At 38.3% G+C, this 16457-nt stretch overlaps 2 protein-coding genes across 3 annotated transcripts; one reads left to right on the top strand and one right to left on the bottom strand.

The window, feature by feature from the left end:
* The first annotated feature begins 1166 nt into the window (after positions 1-1166).
* Positions 1167-7584, top strand: LOC125041240 (D-aspartate oxidase-like). The gene is made up of 8 exons (XM_047636079.1): positions 1167-1429; positions 2575-2733; positions 4273-4483; positions 4675-4897; positions 5535-5605; positions 6123-6240; positions 6863-6964; positions 7081-7584. Exons 1-8 carry the CDS (start codon positions 1219-1221, stop codon positions 7201-7203), a joined length of 1218 nt encoding a protein of 405 aa, XP_047492035.1. The 5' UTR covers positions 1167-1218; the 3' UTR covers positions 7204-7584.
* Positions 7585-8332: 748 nt separating this feature from the next.
* Positions 8333-16457, bottom strand: LOC125041406 (lysine--tRNA ligase-like). Of its 2 annotated transcripts, XM_047636348.1 has the most exons (5): positions 16307-16455; positions 13911-14072; positions 12452-12557; positions 11453-11719; positions 8333-9935 (listed from the first exon to the last, which is right to left on the bottom strand). In XM_047636348.1, exons 2-5 carry the CDS (start codon positions 14051-14053, stop codon positions 8616-8618), a joined length of 1836 nt encoding a protein of 611 aa, XP_047492304.1. In that variant the 5' UTR covers positions 14054-14072; positions 16307-16455; the 3' UTR covers positions 8333-8615. The 2 variants fall into 2 exon arrangements, with proteins under 2 accessions (XP_047492304.1, XP_047492305.1); XM_047636349.1 differs by lacking the exon at positions 13911-14072 and having other exon boundaries at positions 16307-16457.

Genomic DNA, 16457 nt, shown 5'->3' with positions numbered 1-16457 from the left:
GAGTCGGTAGGCTCCTGAGTCGTCTAAGGACTGGCAGTCCTTGTATCGCTGCTGCCACGGGTACTCCCCCTGCAGAGAGTGACTTGTGGATCACCGGTGCCGACGCTCGGCATGGCGAGGTGATTGTGGCGTCCGCCACAGTATTAAAAGCTACGTACTGCAGCGTAGCTAATTGACGGTTTCTTATATTTCCAAGTACATGATCATATCAGATTGCGCAGGTGGGAGATATGACGAGCTGTTTTCACTTTGTCGTTATTTTGCAGACCCCTACGAATTTTACAGTTTTACAGGACATTATGGGTCCTGGCTTTGCATTTGTATGTAGAATTGGGTTGATAGCATGCTTTTGAATCGATCGGTATTCATCGAATATTGGCTTTATCATTTTCAATTTATTATTTTTCAGATCTTTTATCTCGACTGTAACTACGCTGCATTTCATGTGCGTTCTAATTCTTGGTTGAAATAACTGTCACTGGTATTTTTAATTAATTTATTTTTATTTCTTCAGAAGAAAAGACGCGCAGGCAGGTTGATGGGGGCCACGAAATAGTGTGCACCAAAAAGAAAGTTTATTTGGTATATAAAATGCTGACCAGGTATCATTGATTTGGTTAACTTGAAACGTGTGTGCCATGTTCTGCAAACACGCGGCTGTATTAGGACTTGGATATGAAAAGGAAATTCTAATAATATAAAAGAAATATAAGGAACTGATCAGATACGTTAAAGCTAATTATCTTTCTGGTTCTTTTAACGATTGCTGGTCCATGTATAGCCTAAATTATTTACTCCACTCAATTCGTTTAGTGAAGAAGTTACTAATAAAGCTTTATTTCCTTTCGTTAAGAGCAAGTCTCTGCCTTAGTCTTTTCTGTTTTCTTGATTTATGACAGTATTGAAACATGATTATCAAATGATACAAAATTTTGGTTCGTAATACATAAGGGTCGGTTAATTTCACACTTTGAAAGCATCAAACGTGACTAGATTACAGATAGAAACATAACTGAACTAAAGGGAACAGTCAGTAACCTGCTCCTACAATAAATTCAACAAACTCTGCATCAGTAGCATAATATATTTGTATTAGAAATAAAAAAAAATACATCTAAATTTGTTTGTCTGAGATAGATAGATAGATAGACAGAGAAATAGAGGCTAAAGAGAAAGGGGTTAAAATGAAAAAGAGAGAGGGGATGTGAAAGAAAGAAAATGAGGAAGAATGAGAAAAAAGAAAATGGGAGGGTAGCGTCATTCGACCAAGATATTTTTTTCCTCATTCTCGGTGCTGAGTCAAGAGCTGCCGAGATAGCCTGGCCCAAGACACCGTTATGCCAGCTGTACGATAAGATACGTCTTCTGATTATGTCTGTCTCGCTGTCTGATTGTAATGATTATTCACAAGCCAGATATGTCTGGGGAGGTAATTGCACAATTGAGAATACTGTTTTTTTTGTTTTAGTTTTTATGGGTAAGCGGTATTTTTTACGCGGCCTACACACAAAAAAATGATGTCGGTTACTTCTTGTCGCCAGTGTGCTCGGAGACCCAAAGAAGTTTCAACAATCAATATCTTTTTTTAAAAATAGATCATAAACTCGCAACTCCTCGCGCCATTAATAACATTAAGATACAGTTCTACTAAGAATCACCAATCATTTTCATAATCTCTACAGTGAAGACGGAATTCAAAACATCGCCATCGGCTATGAAGAGGCTACAGAGTGGGTATAATAACAATCACACACACTTGTCCACCCTTAGCAACACAGCCAACACGCCTACTGTGGCATCATCGGGCATAGCCAGACAACCACAGAGGCAGAGACTAAACACGCACGAAAAATCTATTACACGACTCAACGGCCATCTCGTTTCTTGAGGTTTGTGGGTCAGGACGATCAGCTGTTTGTGCGTAGTGTGTGTTGGAGACCGATGTCGTTTCGAATTGACTTCCTCGGTTAAGGGGAGGGAGTGGGTAGTATTTATTGCTTGATAAAAGGGAGCGAGAAGGAGGCTGGAGGTAAGGTATGGGAATATATATATATATATTTTTTTTCTTTATCTTCTTACTACTTTCAGATTACTTTTTAAGGGTTATTAACATACTGTCGGCACCCTTGTTGCTGTGATTACGTCATAATTTTTTTGGGATCAATATTGCCTCTTGTGACGGCATCTTTTCGATATTTCTTTTTACAGTGGCCGATAACAGTAATGATGTTGGCCATAATAATCATGATTCGTCCTTTTTTTTTCTCCTTCCTCGTCACCTCTGATATTGGCGAATGTTTTTGCGATTCCTTTTGTTTTTATTACTACTACCCGTGGTGCTGCCAGTGGTTTCTGATGCAGTTATTTTCTTTATAACCTGTAACGTGACCAATATAAACTGAATATAAAATTCCAGTTATCAATTTGCTTTCATGAATATCTCGTCACCAATATATGTCTCTGAATATCTGAATAGCCAGAATATCTAGACTAACTAGAGCGAAAGTTTAATTACTAGATCACCTTCAGCAGAAATATTATTACCGCTAATAAGAAACATATCCACCCAAACAGACAGTGGAGACATGGTTCGTGTAGCGGTGGTGGGCGGCGGGGTGAACGCCATTGGCTCGGCATTGGCACTACTGCAGAGGGCGCCAGAATGCCAGGTCACCGTTATTAGCAAGGATTTCAGTCCCAATACTACAGGTGTGTACACGCGCACATGCACACGCATGCACGCGCACACGCACACGCACACGCACACGCACACGCACACGCACACCACACGCACACGCACACGTACACGCACACGCACACGCACACACACACACACACACACACACACACACACACACACACACACACACACACACACACACACACACACACACACACACACACACACACACACTCACACACACACACTCGACACACTCACACTCAGACACACATACACACTCAGACACACATACACACATACACACTCAGACACACGTACACACTCAGACACACATACACACTCAGACACACATACACACACAGACACACACACAGACACACAGACACACACACAGATTCACACACACAGACATACCCACACACAGACACACACACACACACACACACACAGACACACACACACGCACACACAGACACACACACACGCACACACAGACACACACACACAGACAGCACACACAGACACACACACACACACACACACACACACACACACACAGACACACACACACACACACACACACACACACACACACACACACACACACACACACACACACACACACACACACACACACAACAGACACACACACACACACACACCACACACACACCACCACACACACGCACACACACCACACACAACGCACACCCACACACACACATCACCACACACAACAGACAGCAAGACACACAGCACACGCACACGCACACGCACGGCCAAACGCACACACAACACAGCACGCACGCACACATACCAGACATCACATACACAAGAGAGGGAGAGGGAGAAGAGAGAGGGGAGGGAGAGGAGAGGGAGAGGAGAGAGGGAGAGGGAGAGGGAGAGGGAGAGAGGAGAGAGGGAGGAGAGGAGAGAGAGAGAGAGAGGAGAGAGGAGAGGAGAGACACACACCCCACACCCCCCCTTCCCCAAACAGTCACGACCCCACTTTCCCGAAACATACTAACGAACCCAACAACCTCCCATGCCTCCCCCAATCCGAACACCACAGCCATCCGTCGCGTGAGTTAAAGGAAGATGGAGCATAGTTAGCGACCAACACTCACTAACTAGTCACCGACCCTCGGTACCAAAAAAACTACACAGAAACCCCGAGCCCCTCTCAAATACCTGACTTTACATACATTAAGTCCTAACAACTGAAGACCAATAAGATACATTTATCCCCTGTCAGCAAGCGTCATCAATGCCATTTAGCAAGAAATTTCCTTAGACCAATGAATGCATCCTCACGTACTCGTTTAAAATGATTAGAAATAAAGTTATCCACGATTTTCGTACTCATTAATTCAAAGCAGTCTGTCAAGGTCGCAGGCAGGTGTTCGTTGGCATGATTTTTAAAAGCCTTTTTTCGTTCTCATATCTGGAATAATGTTTTGTGTGTGTTTGTGTATATGTATATATATTGTTTTTGTGTGTGTATTTGTGTCTAACTTGCATTTTGATTCATGTAATAGGCAGGTGTGGAGATATCGTAAATATTTCTCTCAGTCATCACTGACACGCAGCGCCGCTTTTCTCGCTCTCCAGACGGTGGTCACAGGAGACGTGGGATCTGCTCCTCGGGTGGGTGAAGGCGGGGCAGCAGAAGGGCGTGTCTCTGGTGTCAGGGGCATGCGTGGGGCGGAGCGAGCTGCCCTTGGAGTTCTGGCACAAGATCCCAATAGGGTATCGCACCCTCACGCAGGAGGAGTGCACGATCTATGGCCCGGATTATTGGTACAGTCTTTGAGCGTTTTGTGTAAATGAGCGAAAGGATTAAAAACAAGAAAAAAAATAAAAATAAAACAAAACTGGAAAAATGAAAATGTGTTAGGAAAGACGTTTGTGTCCCGCAAATTCACCCGATATATTTTTAGTTAAATGTTATTGAGTGTTTAACTGAAATCCATCTATCCACTTTGCCTTAGCTCCGGCTACTCATTCACCTCCATCATCGCGGAGCCCTCAAACTTCCTGCCAAGGCTCATGAATGAGTTGCGAGACCGCGGCGTCGTCTTCAAGAAGCAGAGACTCACGTCCCTCGAGGAAGCCGCCGCCCACGCCGACCTTGTCCTCAACTGCACGGGCCTCGGGGCGTACGACCTGGTGCCGGATCACAACATGTACCCATGCAGGGGCCAAGTGATGAGGGTAGGTTGGGAGGGAGGGGGGACGCGCGTGCGTGCGTGCGTGCGTGCGTGCGTGCATGCTTGTGTATGTGTGTGTGTCTGCGTGTGCGTCTGCGTGTGCGTGCATCCATCCGCGTTTGCATGGTTATGCGTGTCTGAGAGAAGAGAAAAGAAGAGAAGAGGGGGAAGGAGGAGGAACAGCCAGAAAATGAGAAGGGGCAGACAGATAGACAGATTGATAGCCATATCGAAACATAGAGGGCTAAAGACGGAGGGATACATATACTGAGAGAGATTTACAAGTTCACACGGTCATACATCATCTCATCCAAAAACAGGCAAACATACGCAAGGACACGTTAAAGGGAATGCGATAGAGAGGTAAGTGCAAGACTAAAAAAATTGAAATATGAAGAAAAAAAAAACGAAAAAATAAACAAGTTTAAGTTTACCCTGGTACAACTGTATTAATTAAACTGCATTAATTAATAGTATAATATATGTATATATATGTATGTATATATAATATATATTTATATATGTATTTATGTGTATGTATTTACATGTGTATGTATGTGTATATATATATATATATATATATATATATATATATAATGTATATACATTTATATAATAGTAATCTACGTCGATCCGCACAGGTTAAAGCTCCATGGCAAACCACCTTTCTTTGTGACGATTCAGATGAAAATATTGCATACATACTACCTAAGTAAGTACTGTGTGTGTGTGTGTGTGTGTGTGTGTGTGTGTGTGTGTGTGTGTGTGTGTGTGTGTGTGTGTGTGTGTGTGTGTGTGTGTGTGTGTGTGTGTGTGTGTGTGTGTGTGTTATATATATTAGAAAGAAAGAAAGAAAGAAAGAAAGAAAGAAAGAAAGAAAGAAAGAAAGAAAGAAAGAAAGAAAGAAAGAAAGAAAGAAAGAAAGAAAGAAAGAAAGAAAGAAAGAAAGAAAGAAAGAAAGAAAGAAAGAAAGAAAGAAAGAAAGAAAGAAAGAAAGAAAGAAAGAAAGAAAGAAAGAAAGAAAGAAAGAAAGAATGAATGAATGAATGAATGAATGAATGAATGAATGAATGAATGAATGAATGAATGAATGAATGAATGAATGAAAGAAAGAAAGAAAGAAAGAAAGAAAGAAAGAAAGAAAGAAAGAAAGAAAGAAAGAAATACCAATTGCTGATATACAGCCATCGACTTTGATAACACAATAAAACCTAAATGTATTTCTCCAGTTGCGAATCTGTGGTCCTTGGAGGAACCAACCAAGATGATGACTGGAGGCAGGAAATTGACCCCAAAGATTCAGAGGCAATCTGGAACAACTGTACACGTCTAGTACCATCACTAAAGGTAAATATCCATTGTTTGAACTCTCAGGTGTTTTTTATCATTGCTTTATTATTATTATTATCATATTTTTTATCTTTTTTACTCTATTATTATTTCTCATATAAGATAAAACATTGTAAATGCAAGAAACTGATGTGATTTTGTGAAAAGTTCTACAATATCAGTACTTTCATCAATAATTAGTGCTAAACCTCAATAAAGAGTGTGGTCTTGAATCACCACTACTCAGTGGTGATCCAAATAAAGCAGGTCTTATGTGACATACCTGCAATTGCTACATCTGGAAATTCTTAATTAATTAGGTATGAAAACATCTGTATTTTGATGTGCTAAATGGAGCTATTTTCTTGGAGAATAGGATAGTGGAGGAGATTAAATTCATTTGTGAAAAGATATACCTAAGTACTTAATACTGTTGCCTACATTGAGTGTACCTCCATACAGGGTAATTTTGTACAAGGGCTGAATGTTCACATATTTTTGTAACTTAGATTTTAACTACATTAGAATGGATATAGATCATTGGTAATTGCTAAGGATGCATTTTTGGACCAAATTATATAGATTATTGTCTTCTATATCCTTAAATAGAAACAATGACATATACTTTTCTTCTATAAAGAAAGCAGAGATCGTAAGGGAATGGGCTGGACTGCGACCTTGTAGAAGAAAAGGAGTGCGCTTGGAGGCAGACGAGGTGAAAATTGGGTCACGTAATATTCCTGTACGTTTCTTTGTTGATTACATTAGTATTGCAATTCTCTCTGATTCGTGAAAAAAACTTGGTCAAAAACATAATTGTAATTATAATTATGACATCCGTATGCTAATTTGTTACAGGTGGTTCACAACTATGGGCATGGAGGTTGTGGAGTAACCATGTTCTGGGGATGTAGCAAGGAAACCGCTTCAATTGCAGTGGACCTGATCCACAAGCACTTTGGACCCATAAGTAAACTGTAGTGCAACTTTAGGAAAATATGAATGAAGTTGTTAACTTTTAAGGTTTAAAGGCAGTGTTAGTAACTTCTGTCATTTATCATTCTTTGCTACTTTTCAAGAAGCAAGAAAACATGGATGGACAGGGTTATATTTCTACATGTTTTGTGTTTCTAAAATTCATACTGGTATCTTTTCACATTATATTAATTAAGAAGTAATGTTTGTAAAATGCAGAAATCTTTACAGACAGAATAATTATCTTTAGTGAAGTACTGTATTTACAAGTTTCTCACAATTTGAAATTTTAAATGTATTAAAAATTAAGGAAATTGGTGAAGACTTTTTTGTAGTGTTCAGAGCTGTAACATCTGATTAAATAATTAAAATGGTAAAATATTCCTATCACCTGATATTTATTTCTATACATCCATACGAGCAGCAATGTGTTAACAAAATCTACATATCTTCAGTAGCAGATATGGAAAATTAAGAGCTGAGAAATTATTTGTAATAAAAGCAAACCTAACCCAATGCTGACGAGCATGGCATGCATGTACATGGCATGCCCACTGAGAGTTTACTTCATTCATTGTTTTAACACATAGATAGTTACATTTGTACTGAGTCACCAATGAGCCAATTACGAATACTGCCCGTCTAGCTCGTTTACCCTTTTCCTTGATTTAGAAAATATTTTACATTATCTTATTTTGCTGTTACTAATATCTATAACATTATGATAATTATTATTTCTATAATAAAATTACCATCAATATTTACAGCATTAGTAAAAAATATATATTTCCCAACAATTGAAGGAATGGTGAAATTAGGTAAGGTCACAAGGTCTACTAATTGACTCCTTTATGGCTAAGCACTAGCAGAGCCATCTATGTGCAGACATAGTTCACAAAAACTTAGAAAATGAGCACAGCATTTTTCCCATTTTTTATTAATTTTCCCCCAGCAGCATGTAGTAAATTTTTCTCTGTTGATTCTTAGTATGATACTAATATCAGTGTTAATGGGAGAAAACACACAGAAACAAAGAAGAAAAGGAGACAAAAATTAATATGAAAAAGAAAGAAAGGAAGAAGAAGATAAACTTGGATTCCTTAAACCTTTATAAAAGGTAAATTAAAACAAGGTATTACTCCCGATGTTTTATATCACCAAAGAGAATAAATATAATAATATAGGTAACATAGTTAGGGCAGACTTAATTAGTAAGAAAAATCTTACATTTGTAAAATGACAAATTATTGATCAATAATTTATGTAAATGTCATATTTACATCTTCAACAGAAGAGTTGTGATTGTGTGCTTCTGATCATGAAAAAATCACAATTCCTCCACCACTAATATTAGAACCCCAATATGCTGCCATTCTAACTCTTTGGTAACAGGAAACTGGCAGTACATCTTGAAAGCCTTATGTCGATGGCTGGTTCTCCTTGTTTGCCTCGTCAGTTTGCTTCTTGTGTTGGTCTTCAGGCTTCATTGCAGGGAAGAAGAGGACTTCCTTGATGTTGTATGAGTTAGTTAAGAACATGGCCAAGCGGTCAATGCCCATGCCCCAGCCACCTGTGGGTGGGAGGCCATATTCCAAGGCAGTACAAAAGTTCTCATCAATCATTTGTGCCTCATCATCTCCAGCTGCCTTATCCTGTGCCTGCTGTGCAAATCTAGCTCTCTGGTCAAGTGGGTCATTGAGCTCAGTGTATGCATTGCAGATTTCCTTCTTGGCCACAAAGAGTTCAAACCTCTCTGTAAGTCCCTTGATTGAACGGTGATATTTGGCAAGGGGACTCATTACTTGGGGATGATCCATGATAAAGGTTGGATGAATACATTTTTCTTCCAAAAATTCACCAACTAACTTGTCTAATAATCGTGCAGCAGTGCGAGGAGGGGGGCACTCTACACCATGCTTCTCGCACAAGTCACTTAAAGTTTTGCGTGCTTCCTCTGAATTAAGCTGATCTGGGGCTGGAAGTTTTGCATTAAGTTCCTTCTCAAGATCTGGGAACATGTGAATTCTTCGGTAAGGAGGTTTGAAATCAATTTCCCATTCTTCCTCTTCTGGTCCTTGTGGCTGGAATTTCACTTTGTGTGACCCAAAAATACTATAAACCATTCCTGACACCAATTTCTCAGTGAGCTCAATCAAGTCATTATAGTCTGCGTAAGCCATATAGAATTCACAAGTTGTAAACTCTGGGTTATGTGTGAGATCAATGCTTTCATTCCTAAATTGTTTTCCAATTTCATATACTCTGTCAATACCTCCAACAATAAGCATCTTGAGGAACAGTTCAGGGGCAACTCGCAAGTAGAGGTCCATATCCAAGTCATTATGATGTGTGATGAAGGGCTTTGCTGTGGCGCCCCCAGCAATCATGTTCATCATAGGTGTTTCCACCTCCAAGAAACCCATGTCATCAAAGAACTTGCGGATGTATGAGATTATGTTAGCTCGGACAATGAACTTCTTGCGGATGTCGGAATTGATAATAAGGTCAAGATATCTCTGTCTGTACCTCGTTTCTTGGTCCTTAATACCAAAGTGGAGATGCGGAAGCATGTGAAGACATGGAGAGAGGATTTCAATCTTGGATGGACGGATGGACAACTCGCCAGTCTTGGTCCGCAATCCAGTGCCCTTCACTCCAATGATGTCTCCTCGACGGACCCTATTGCAGTCATCCATAAAACTCTCCTCACTTTCATAGAATTTCAGATTTGCCATTACCTGTAAGAAGAGAAACAAATCATTCTGATGGTAAACTATATTTATATTCAAGATACCCCAAAACAAGTAATAATTTTATCCAAAATCTTGCTAAAAAGCCTTAAACCTTTGCAACTTGCCACTGCCAGTACATATAAACACAAGTCTAGTGTTAAACCTGGGACAAAATCTGAAATATTTTCATAAGACAAAACCTACACAATCTTCAAACATCATAAAATTGGCCTAAAATCTGCAATGTAAGGGGACTGTCATTACTGGTATCTGATAATGATTTTTTCTAAACATGGTCATTTCAACTGAAATTCACCTATTGTCACTGTTCACCCCGGGCGCACAAACACAGCAAATTATAACTGTGGTGAGCACAAGCCTGAAAGGGGTGTGTGGTATACCATATGGGCTTTTTTCCCTGTGCCTAGGAAGGAAGGGATCATACTAGTCATACCCTCATTTATTACATCCATTATCATGTAAACATGATAATGGATTGCCAAGAAAGGCAAAGCTATAGCACAGTTGGAAAACCTTGGTAAAGTCAAAGGAAAGAGACAAGAAAGAGAAAAAGAGCAAGAGGCTGGCACCTCACAAGAAGCTACCACCACCTATGTCTCTTTTAACCTCACTGCTAATCATCCCTTTTAATTAACTGCCCCCTGGATTTATTTGAAGTGACCTTCACATCATGAAAAAAATTAGTTGGGAGCCAGTGACAATCTTTGAAGAAGTATCTCAACTAGAATTTTGTTTAAAATATTTTTAGAAATTTTGATATCTATTGGATTTACTGGAACAATTGCATAAAATATTTCAACCTAGAATTAAAGAAAGAAGAAAAATTATATAATTAATTATTCATTTTAAAATGTTAACCCAACGAGGAGTTTTATCCATGCAATACCAAGCCACTCACTGACTGGCGTGTGCAGTTAGCTGCTCAATTGAAACTTTAGAAGAGTAAGAAAGAAGGCCAAAAGGAGACTAAGCTTACAATGACCACAATCCCAAATGCCCATACCCTTGTGAGATACTGACATTCTAGGGAAAAATTTCATGACTTCCTATGGCCTTTGTCATTATCTGAATACCATATACTTAAACTTCAGTATATTAAAATCCTCCTATAAACTTTACTATCTCTTAAGCAAATACCAAATACAGTAACGATGTTGATAAACCAAAAAATATTAAGCCAATGTGATGAGAAAGCCCTCTCTCCAGGGTTGTATTTATAGTGGCCCAGGGCCCCGCTGCTGGGGGACTGTGTTGGTACCATAGCGTGCTCCTTAGTGAATTACTTGTGGAGCCATATATGTAAACACAATGAATGAACTAAAGTTACAGTGGACATGACTTGTATCTCACGTCATCTGTGACTAATTGGCTAAATCCAGTAAAATTCCACACTTACTTGCAAATCATATTTTGGCTTAATAAAGAGCACAGGTATAGTTTTTGGTGTGGAATCATATGAAATCACTTCTGTAATAAAAAAAAAAACAAAATCCTTCACTAACCTGTAACTTCACTCCTTCCCCTCTGAGGTCGTAGAAGCGCAACTTCTGACTGCTCTCTCGAATGGCATGGACCCTGCCAGCCACAGTAACCTCCTCCTTTCCCACCTCATTTTCCCCCAGGGAACTGTACTTCTCCAGGAACAGTGTGAGTGAGGTAGACACATGGAACTTGTGAGGATACACTGGTTTACCTTCATTTTTCAACTGCTGGACATACTGGGTTCTCAGTTTGAGATATTCATTGGGACTAATTTCCTCTTCATTCACCTGTAATGAATATGGAAGGTTTAAAATTCAAGGCAAGGAAAAAGGGAGACATACCTGTATTTACTCATCAAAAAGCAAAAGAACATGGCATAATGTTATATACTCCCTCCAAATACATGATTATATTTGCATCTCTTTCTTAATCCTTTCTTTACCGGAATTAATTTCGAGGTGTATGCTTTTCTTGAATGTGAACACAATATATATACTTTAGAAATTATGTATGTACTAATATTGTGATTGTTTTTAAGATCTCTTTGCCCTTGAAAAGATCTTAAAATGCAGCCATGTGGTCTTCAAATACAGATAAATATGTACCATATGGCAAAAACTTATTTTCAGCAAATGTTACTAGCACACGTCATAAATACCTCACTGTCTTTAACTAATAGTAGGTAGACAGCATTTATACTAGCTCCACCTGTTCCACCTATCACTTTACAGGGCTCAATCATCAACATTTAATTCAAAGTAACTAGTCTGCCTTCATAGGAATTTGACTGCTGAATGGAAATTAATCAAAACCTTGTTATGGTCACACATGCTGCTCAATATCTTTTTACTAGCTTATCCAATATTACAAATAATTCTACCAGTCTTCCTATCATCTACAGATGAGTCAAAAAGGAAGCCCCACATAACTAACATCAACTTCTTTAGGATATCATCAACAAAATCTTTAAACTCTATAAATGTCATTCTTCTATAATAACAAGTGATGATTTACTTTACCTTCTTAGGTTTTGCAGCCTGGTCAGGCTGAGTTACAACCTTATTTGCTTCTTTTTCTGCTTTTTCCTGAGCCTTCTTCTCGGCCTTCAGTCTCCTTTTCAGTTCACTGTAAATGAAGAGCGAATGTTATGAAGCAAATATAAGTACATAAAAGAAAAGAAAAGAAAAGAAAAAAGAAAAGAAAAAAAAAAAAAAAAAAAAAAAAAATTTCTTCAAAGGGAAATTATAGAACATGCATTTCACTCAAAAAGGCCTATCTCTATAAAACCTAGCAAAAAATCTTTATTAAACACATTTTAAGTTACAATGTGCAACTTGAGTATATATGGCACATAGGATATTGTTAATGAACCCACTCATGATGGGATATTCTCATGTGCAATACTAAACCATGTGCCTGGCTTTGCATAAGGCCAGCTGCTTTTTGCTGAGGCATACATAATCTTTGAGGATGAAAAGGGGTGCAGCCCTCATTTTGATATTCTACCTCTTCAATAAAAGAAGTTAGGACAAAACAAGCAAATAACTATTTAGTTCACAAATAACTGCACAGTTAAGCAAGCTTGACTGTGCATGTGATGATTGTATGTTTTCATTATTCAGGTCTGGTTTGCCATGATGTGATTAGATGTCATCTGGTGTGAGTGAATTAACAAAGAAGTTGATAAAGCATGACACTGACACATCAAGAAGAATAACAGTCATAATATAGAAATAATAAAAAAATACAAAACAACTTATAAAAAAAAAAAAAAACACATAAAAGACTGTCTGATCATCGAACTATCATATCAACAAAGCTAAAATAACAATACAATAAAGATAACAGTAATAATAGTACAGAACTAAAAATCAATCTAAAGCTAATCAACAAATCAGCAGATTAGGTCAGTTACACTGGATCTATGGGACATCTGGGACATCTAAAATGAAGTGACTGTTTAAGACATCACAATAACAGTGAGCAACCCCTAACCAATCAAAATTGGTGATGCCCACACTGTCAATCAGTGGCACTATCCCCTTGCCCTTTAAATTTCTAGGGGATATCTAATACCCTTACATAATCAGATTGTACTTCATTCAGCTTAAAATTTAAGGCGTGTTTACCATCTTAGTTCAAGTAATAAAACAAAAGACAAGAAAATGGGTGATTCTGTAATACAAAGAGAGATAATACTATGTAAATAAAAGGTTCTTTTGACATTAAGAGAGGGTGGATGAAACATCATATGCAGCTGGATAAAAAATTCCCATGAATCAACCAGCCTCTCTCAAAATGAGGTTGGAACTAAATGAACAGGTACACTTGCTCAAAAATAAGCCCATGCACAATGTTACAACAATTATACAATATTCTTTTACAAATATATGGAAATGAACTGAACCTAGAAATAATGTTCATGAACTTTTTTTCATGGTTCAGACAAAAGTATGCTGCCTTTGATGTTTCACCAACCTGCGGGACGAATATGAGCAGTAGGGCTGGCAATTTGCCGAACAGCCCGACAGAGTTAAGAGTCGGTTCCCCCGAGTCTTCAAAACTCGGGGACCCTGGAGGACTGCAGCTTGTAGTAAGCACTTCAACATCCTTATCCTCATCTATATTACAGTACTTCACCTGAAATAGGTTTGCATATTCTTAACATCTATCAAGAAGGTCCCATTTTCCCCATAAATAAATCTGCTAAATGTATGTATGCATTTGAAAGAATGCATACTCATTTGGCTCAAATCATATAATCTCCTATATTTATATAAAAATACAATAATCTAACAGTTGGTAATCAATATAATATTGTCAACCCAAGAACAATGACTACAAATTAGAAAAAAAAAAAAAGAAAAGGAAAGCAAGCATAATTTGAAATAATGATCTTTAAACATCTTTCTTCTAGTTTCTGATTTCACATTTCAAAATGTATTTATAAACAGGCAAATACACAGTTTGAGAATGTAAATTATATTTAATAGGCAATGATGAATAAAGAAGATCCATTTCCCTTCTGGAACACTTTGCAAATGTTCCCCTCGAGATTTTTATTACTGCTGTTGATGGAAATGAGAACAATTTATAAATGCATTACTAGGAAGTAAATATGAAATGGAAATAAGTATTAGCAAATACTGCTACATCCACCTCTACTTCCAAGTAATGGCATCCCCAAAGTTTATTTCTTGGTGAGAATGGTAACACTACAATTGTAATTGTTTTAATTTTTTTATTTTACAAACCATACAAATATTCAAGATAGGACTGTATGGATATGGAGAATACTGTAATACAAGCCATATAAAACACTACACTAGAAAGCATCAAAACTATTGTGCAATATAAAAGTGTACAATCACTTGTCCGTCTGTGAATCTATACTTGTGCTGCTTAGTCGAGCAGTGCTAAGGTGTCTGTGCTTGAAATTCTGGCAAAAGAAAACAAACCTCAAACATATAATATCTTGTGAGATTGAGCGTGTAAAGTCAACTTTATGTGGCTCTATTCTGAACCATTACAGCAAGCGATCTACCATGTAAGTGTTTTCCCATATGGGAGAAAGACAAATGGGCATACAGACTATTCAGGTACAAGACTGATTACATTTTGAATGCAGTCTTATATATGGTGAATAAACAAATGTTTTTGCAGATGGTTTAGTTGAATTTTCCTTACTTTCCTTTCTTTTCCTTGGTACTACACTATCAGTACTAATGATTCCAGAAAAAAATGAATTGCTTATGGTGTGACCAATCACTGCAACAACACTGGCAAACTAAAGTGGCATGGTATCGAGTAATTACCACATGCTTTTAGAACTCTCGCACAAGGTCAACAAATCTCAACCATGTATTAGCACTACAAAAAAAGTGACATTTAGAACTCTGGCTGTGTAGAGAGTCTATGAACGGGTGCTATGCAGCGCACACTTTCATCATTTAATGGAAAATGTGAGGCAGCAGCAGTGGCTATACTATTTCTTAAGCTCTATAAGGTGGCAGTGTCCATTTCCCTCTAACTCTGCGCATCGCTCTCGTAACATAAACTGTTCTGCCACTGTTGTAGTGGTGGCTGTCAACTGATGTTCTAGTTCACACATTACTATGGACACTGTCTTATGAGCTGTGGGTTTACTAAAGATCCCACAAAAGTCGCTATCAGGACTACTATTATGCTACCTGCACCCACAAGGATGGATACAATCGGATAGTTAATACCATAAGGTGTCAACCAGCATCAATAGCGTCAGTATCAGAAACATAGCACCTTAAGAAACAACTACCTGGAGGACTTCATTACCCTGACTGTTAATGAATACACCTGTACGCTGCCGACGCTGCCACCTTTTCTATTCACATTGTGCTGTGTGTCACACCTTCCAAGAAACCCAATGTTTATATCACTCAACGGCACTAGCCACGATAAACCAAGAAAACAAATCCAGATGCCTCTCCCTATTAAGCGTATTAGTGCAAAATTACATAAAATATCCCTTTCATAAAACCAATGATCGGCTGACGTAAGACTCGGCCCACATGGCGGCTGAGGTCTATGAATAAAATGCCAGTGTTTATTTGTTAGTGCAAGAGGAAATCAATATGATTAATTACCTCAAAATAAAATGACGTTTCAGACGACTAATTAATATGTATTTGATGTTAAAAGGGTTAGTTTCATGGGAAAAATAAGAGCCAATCTGGACTCTCTAACCCTTTCTCCGCAGGCTAAAAAAAAAGTTATTCCCATCTTTTAATAACATAACAATATATGTCCACTATTAAAAATAAACAACAGATCTTTCCCAATAAGCACTACAATAATACCCATTCTCCTTAAGACAAAAACTCGCCCGCGACACTCACTTTTTGGAAATCTTTTCGTCTCCCGTGTCCGCCATGGTCCCGGTACTGCGGTCGTGTGTGCGCGAGTGGCGCTGGAACGTTGACTTCCACACCACAACATTCGGACATTTACCATAAAAATGCCGTGTTATGTGATGTATCTGGGTGAGTG

This window comes from Penaeus chinensis, chromosome 30, assembly GCF_019202785.1.
Source record: "Penaeus chinensis breed Huanghai No. 1 chromosome 30, ASM1920278v2, whole genome shotgun sequence".
Classification (NCBI taxonomy): Eukaryota; Metazoa; Arthropoda; class Malacostraca; order Decapoda; family Penaeidae; genus Penaeus; species Penaeus chinensis.
This window is presented reverse-complemented; position numbering and strand designations above follow the sequence as displayed.

What these genes read in the sequence shown, in the direction of transcription:
- LOC125041406 (XM_047636348.1), bottom strand. Translation starts at nt 14,053, where the DNA reads ATGAGGATAAGGATGTTGAAGTGCTTACTACAAGCTGCAGTCCTCCAG. An exon ending in TGCTCATATTCGTCCCGCAG is followed by an intron (nt 12,558 to 13,910) that starts GTTGGTGAAACA and finishes CTTCATTTACAG; the next exon opens with TGAACTGAAAAGGAGACTGA. An exon ending in GGGAAGGAGTGAAGTTACAG is followed by an intron (nt 9,936 to 11,452) that starts GTTAGTGAAGGA and finishes CTCTTCTTACAG; the next exon opens with GTAATGGCAAATCTGAAATT.
- LOC125041240 (XM_047636079.1), top strand. Translation starts at nt 1,219, where the DNA reads ATGAGGAAGAATGAGAAAAAAGAAAATGGGAGGGTAGCGTCATTCGAC. An exon ending in GCAGGGGCCAAGTGATGAGG is followed by an intron (nt 4,898 to 5,534) that starts GTAGGTTGGGAG and finishes CGATCCGCACAG; the next exon opens with GTTAAAGCTCCATGGCAAAC. An exon ending in ATTGCATACATACTACCTAA is followed by an intron (nt 5,606 to 6,122) that starts GTAAGTACTGTG and finishes GTATTTCTCCAG; the next exon opens with TTGCGAATCTGTGGTCCTTG.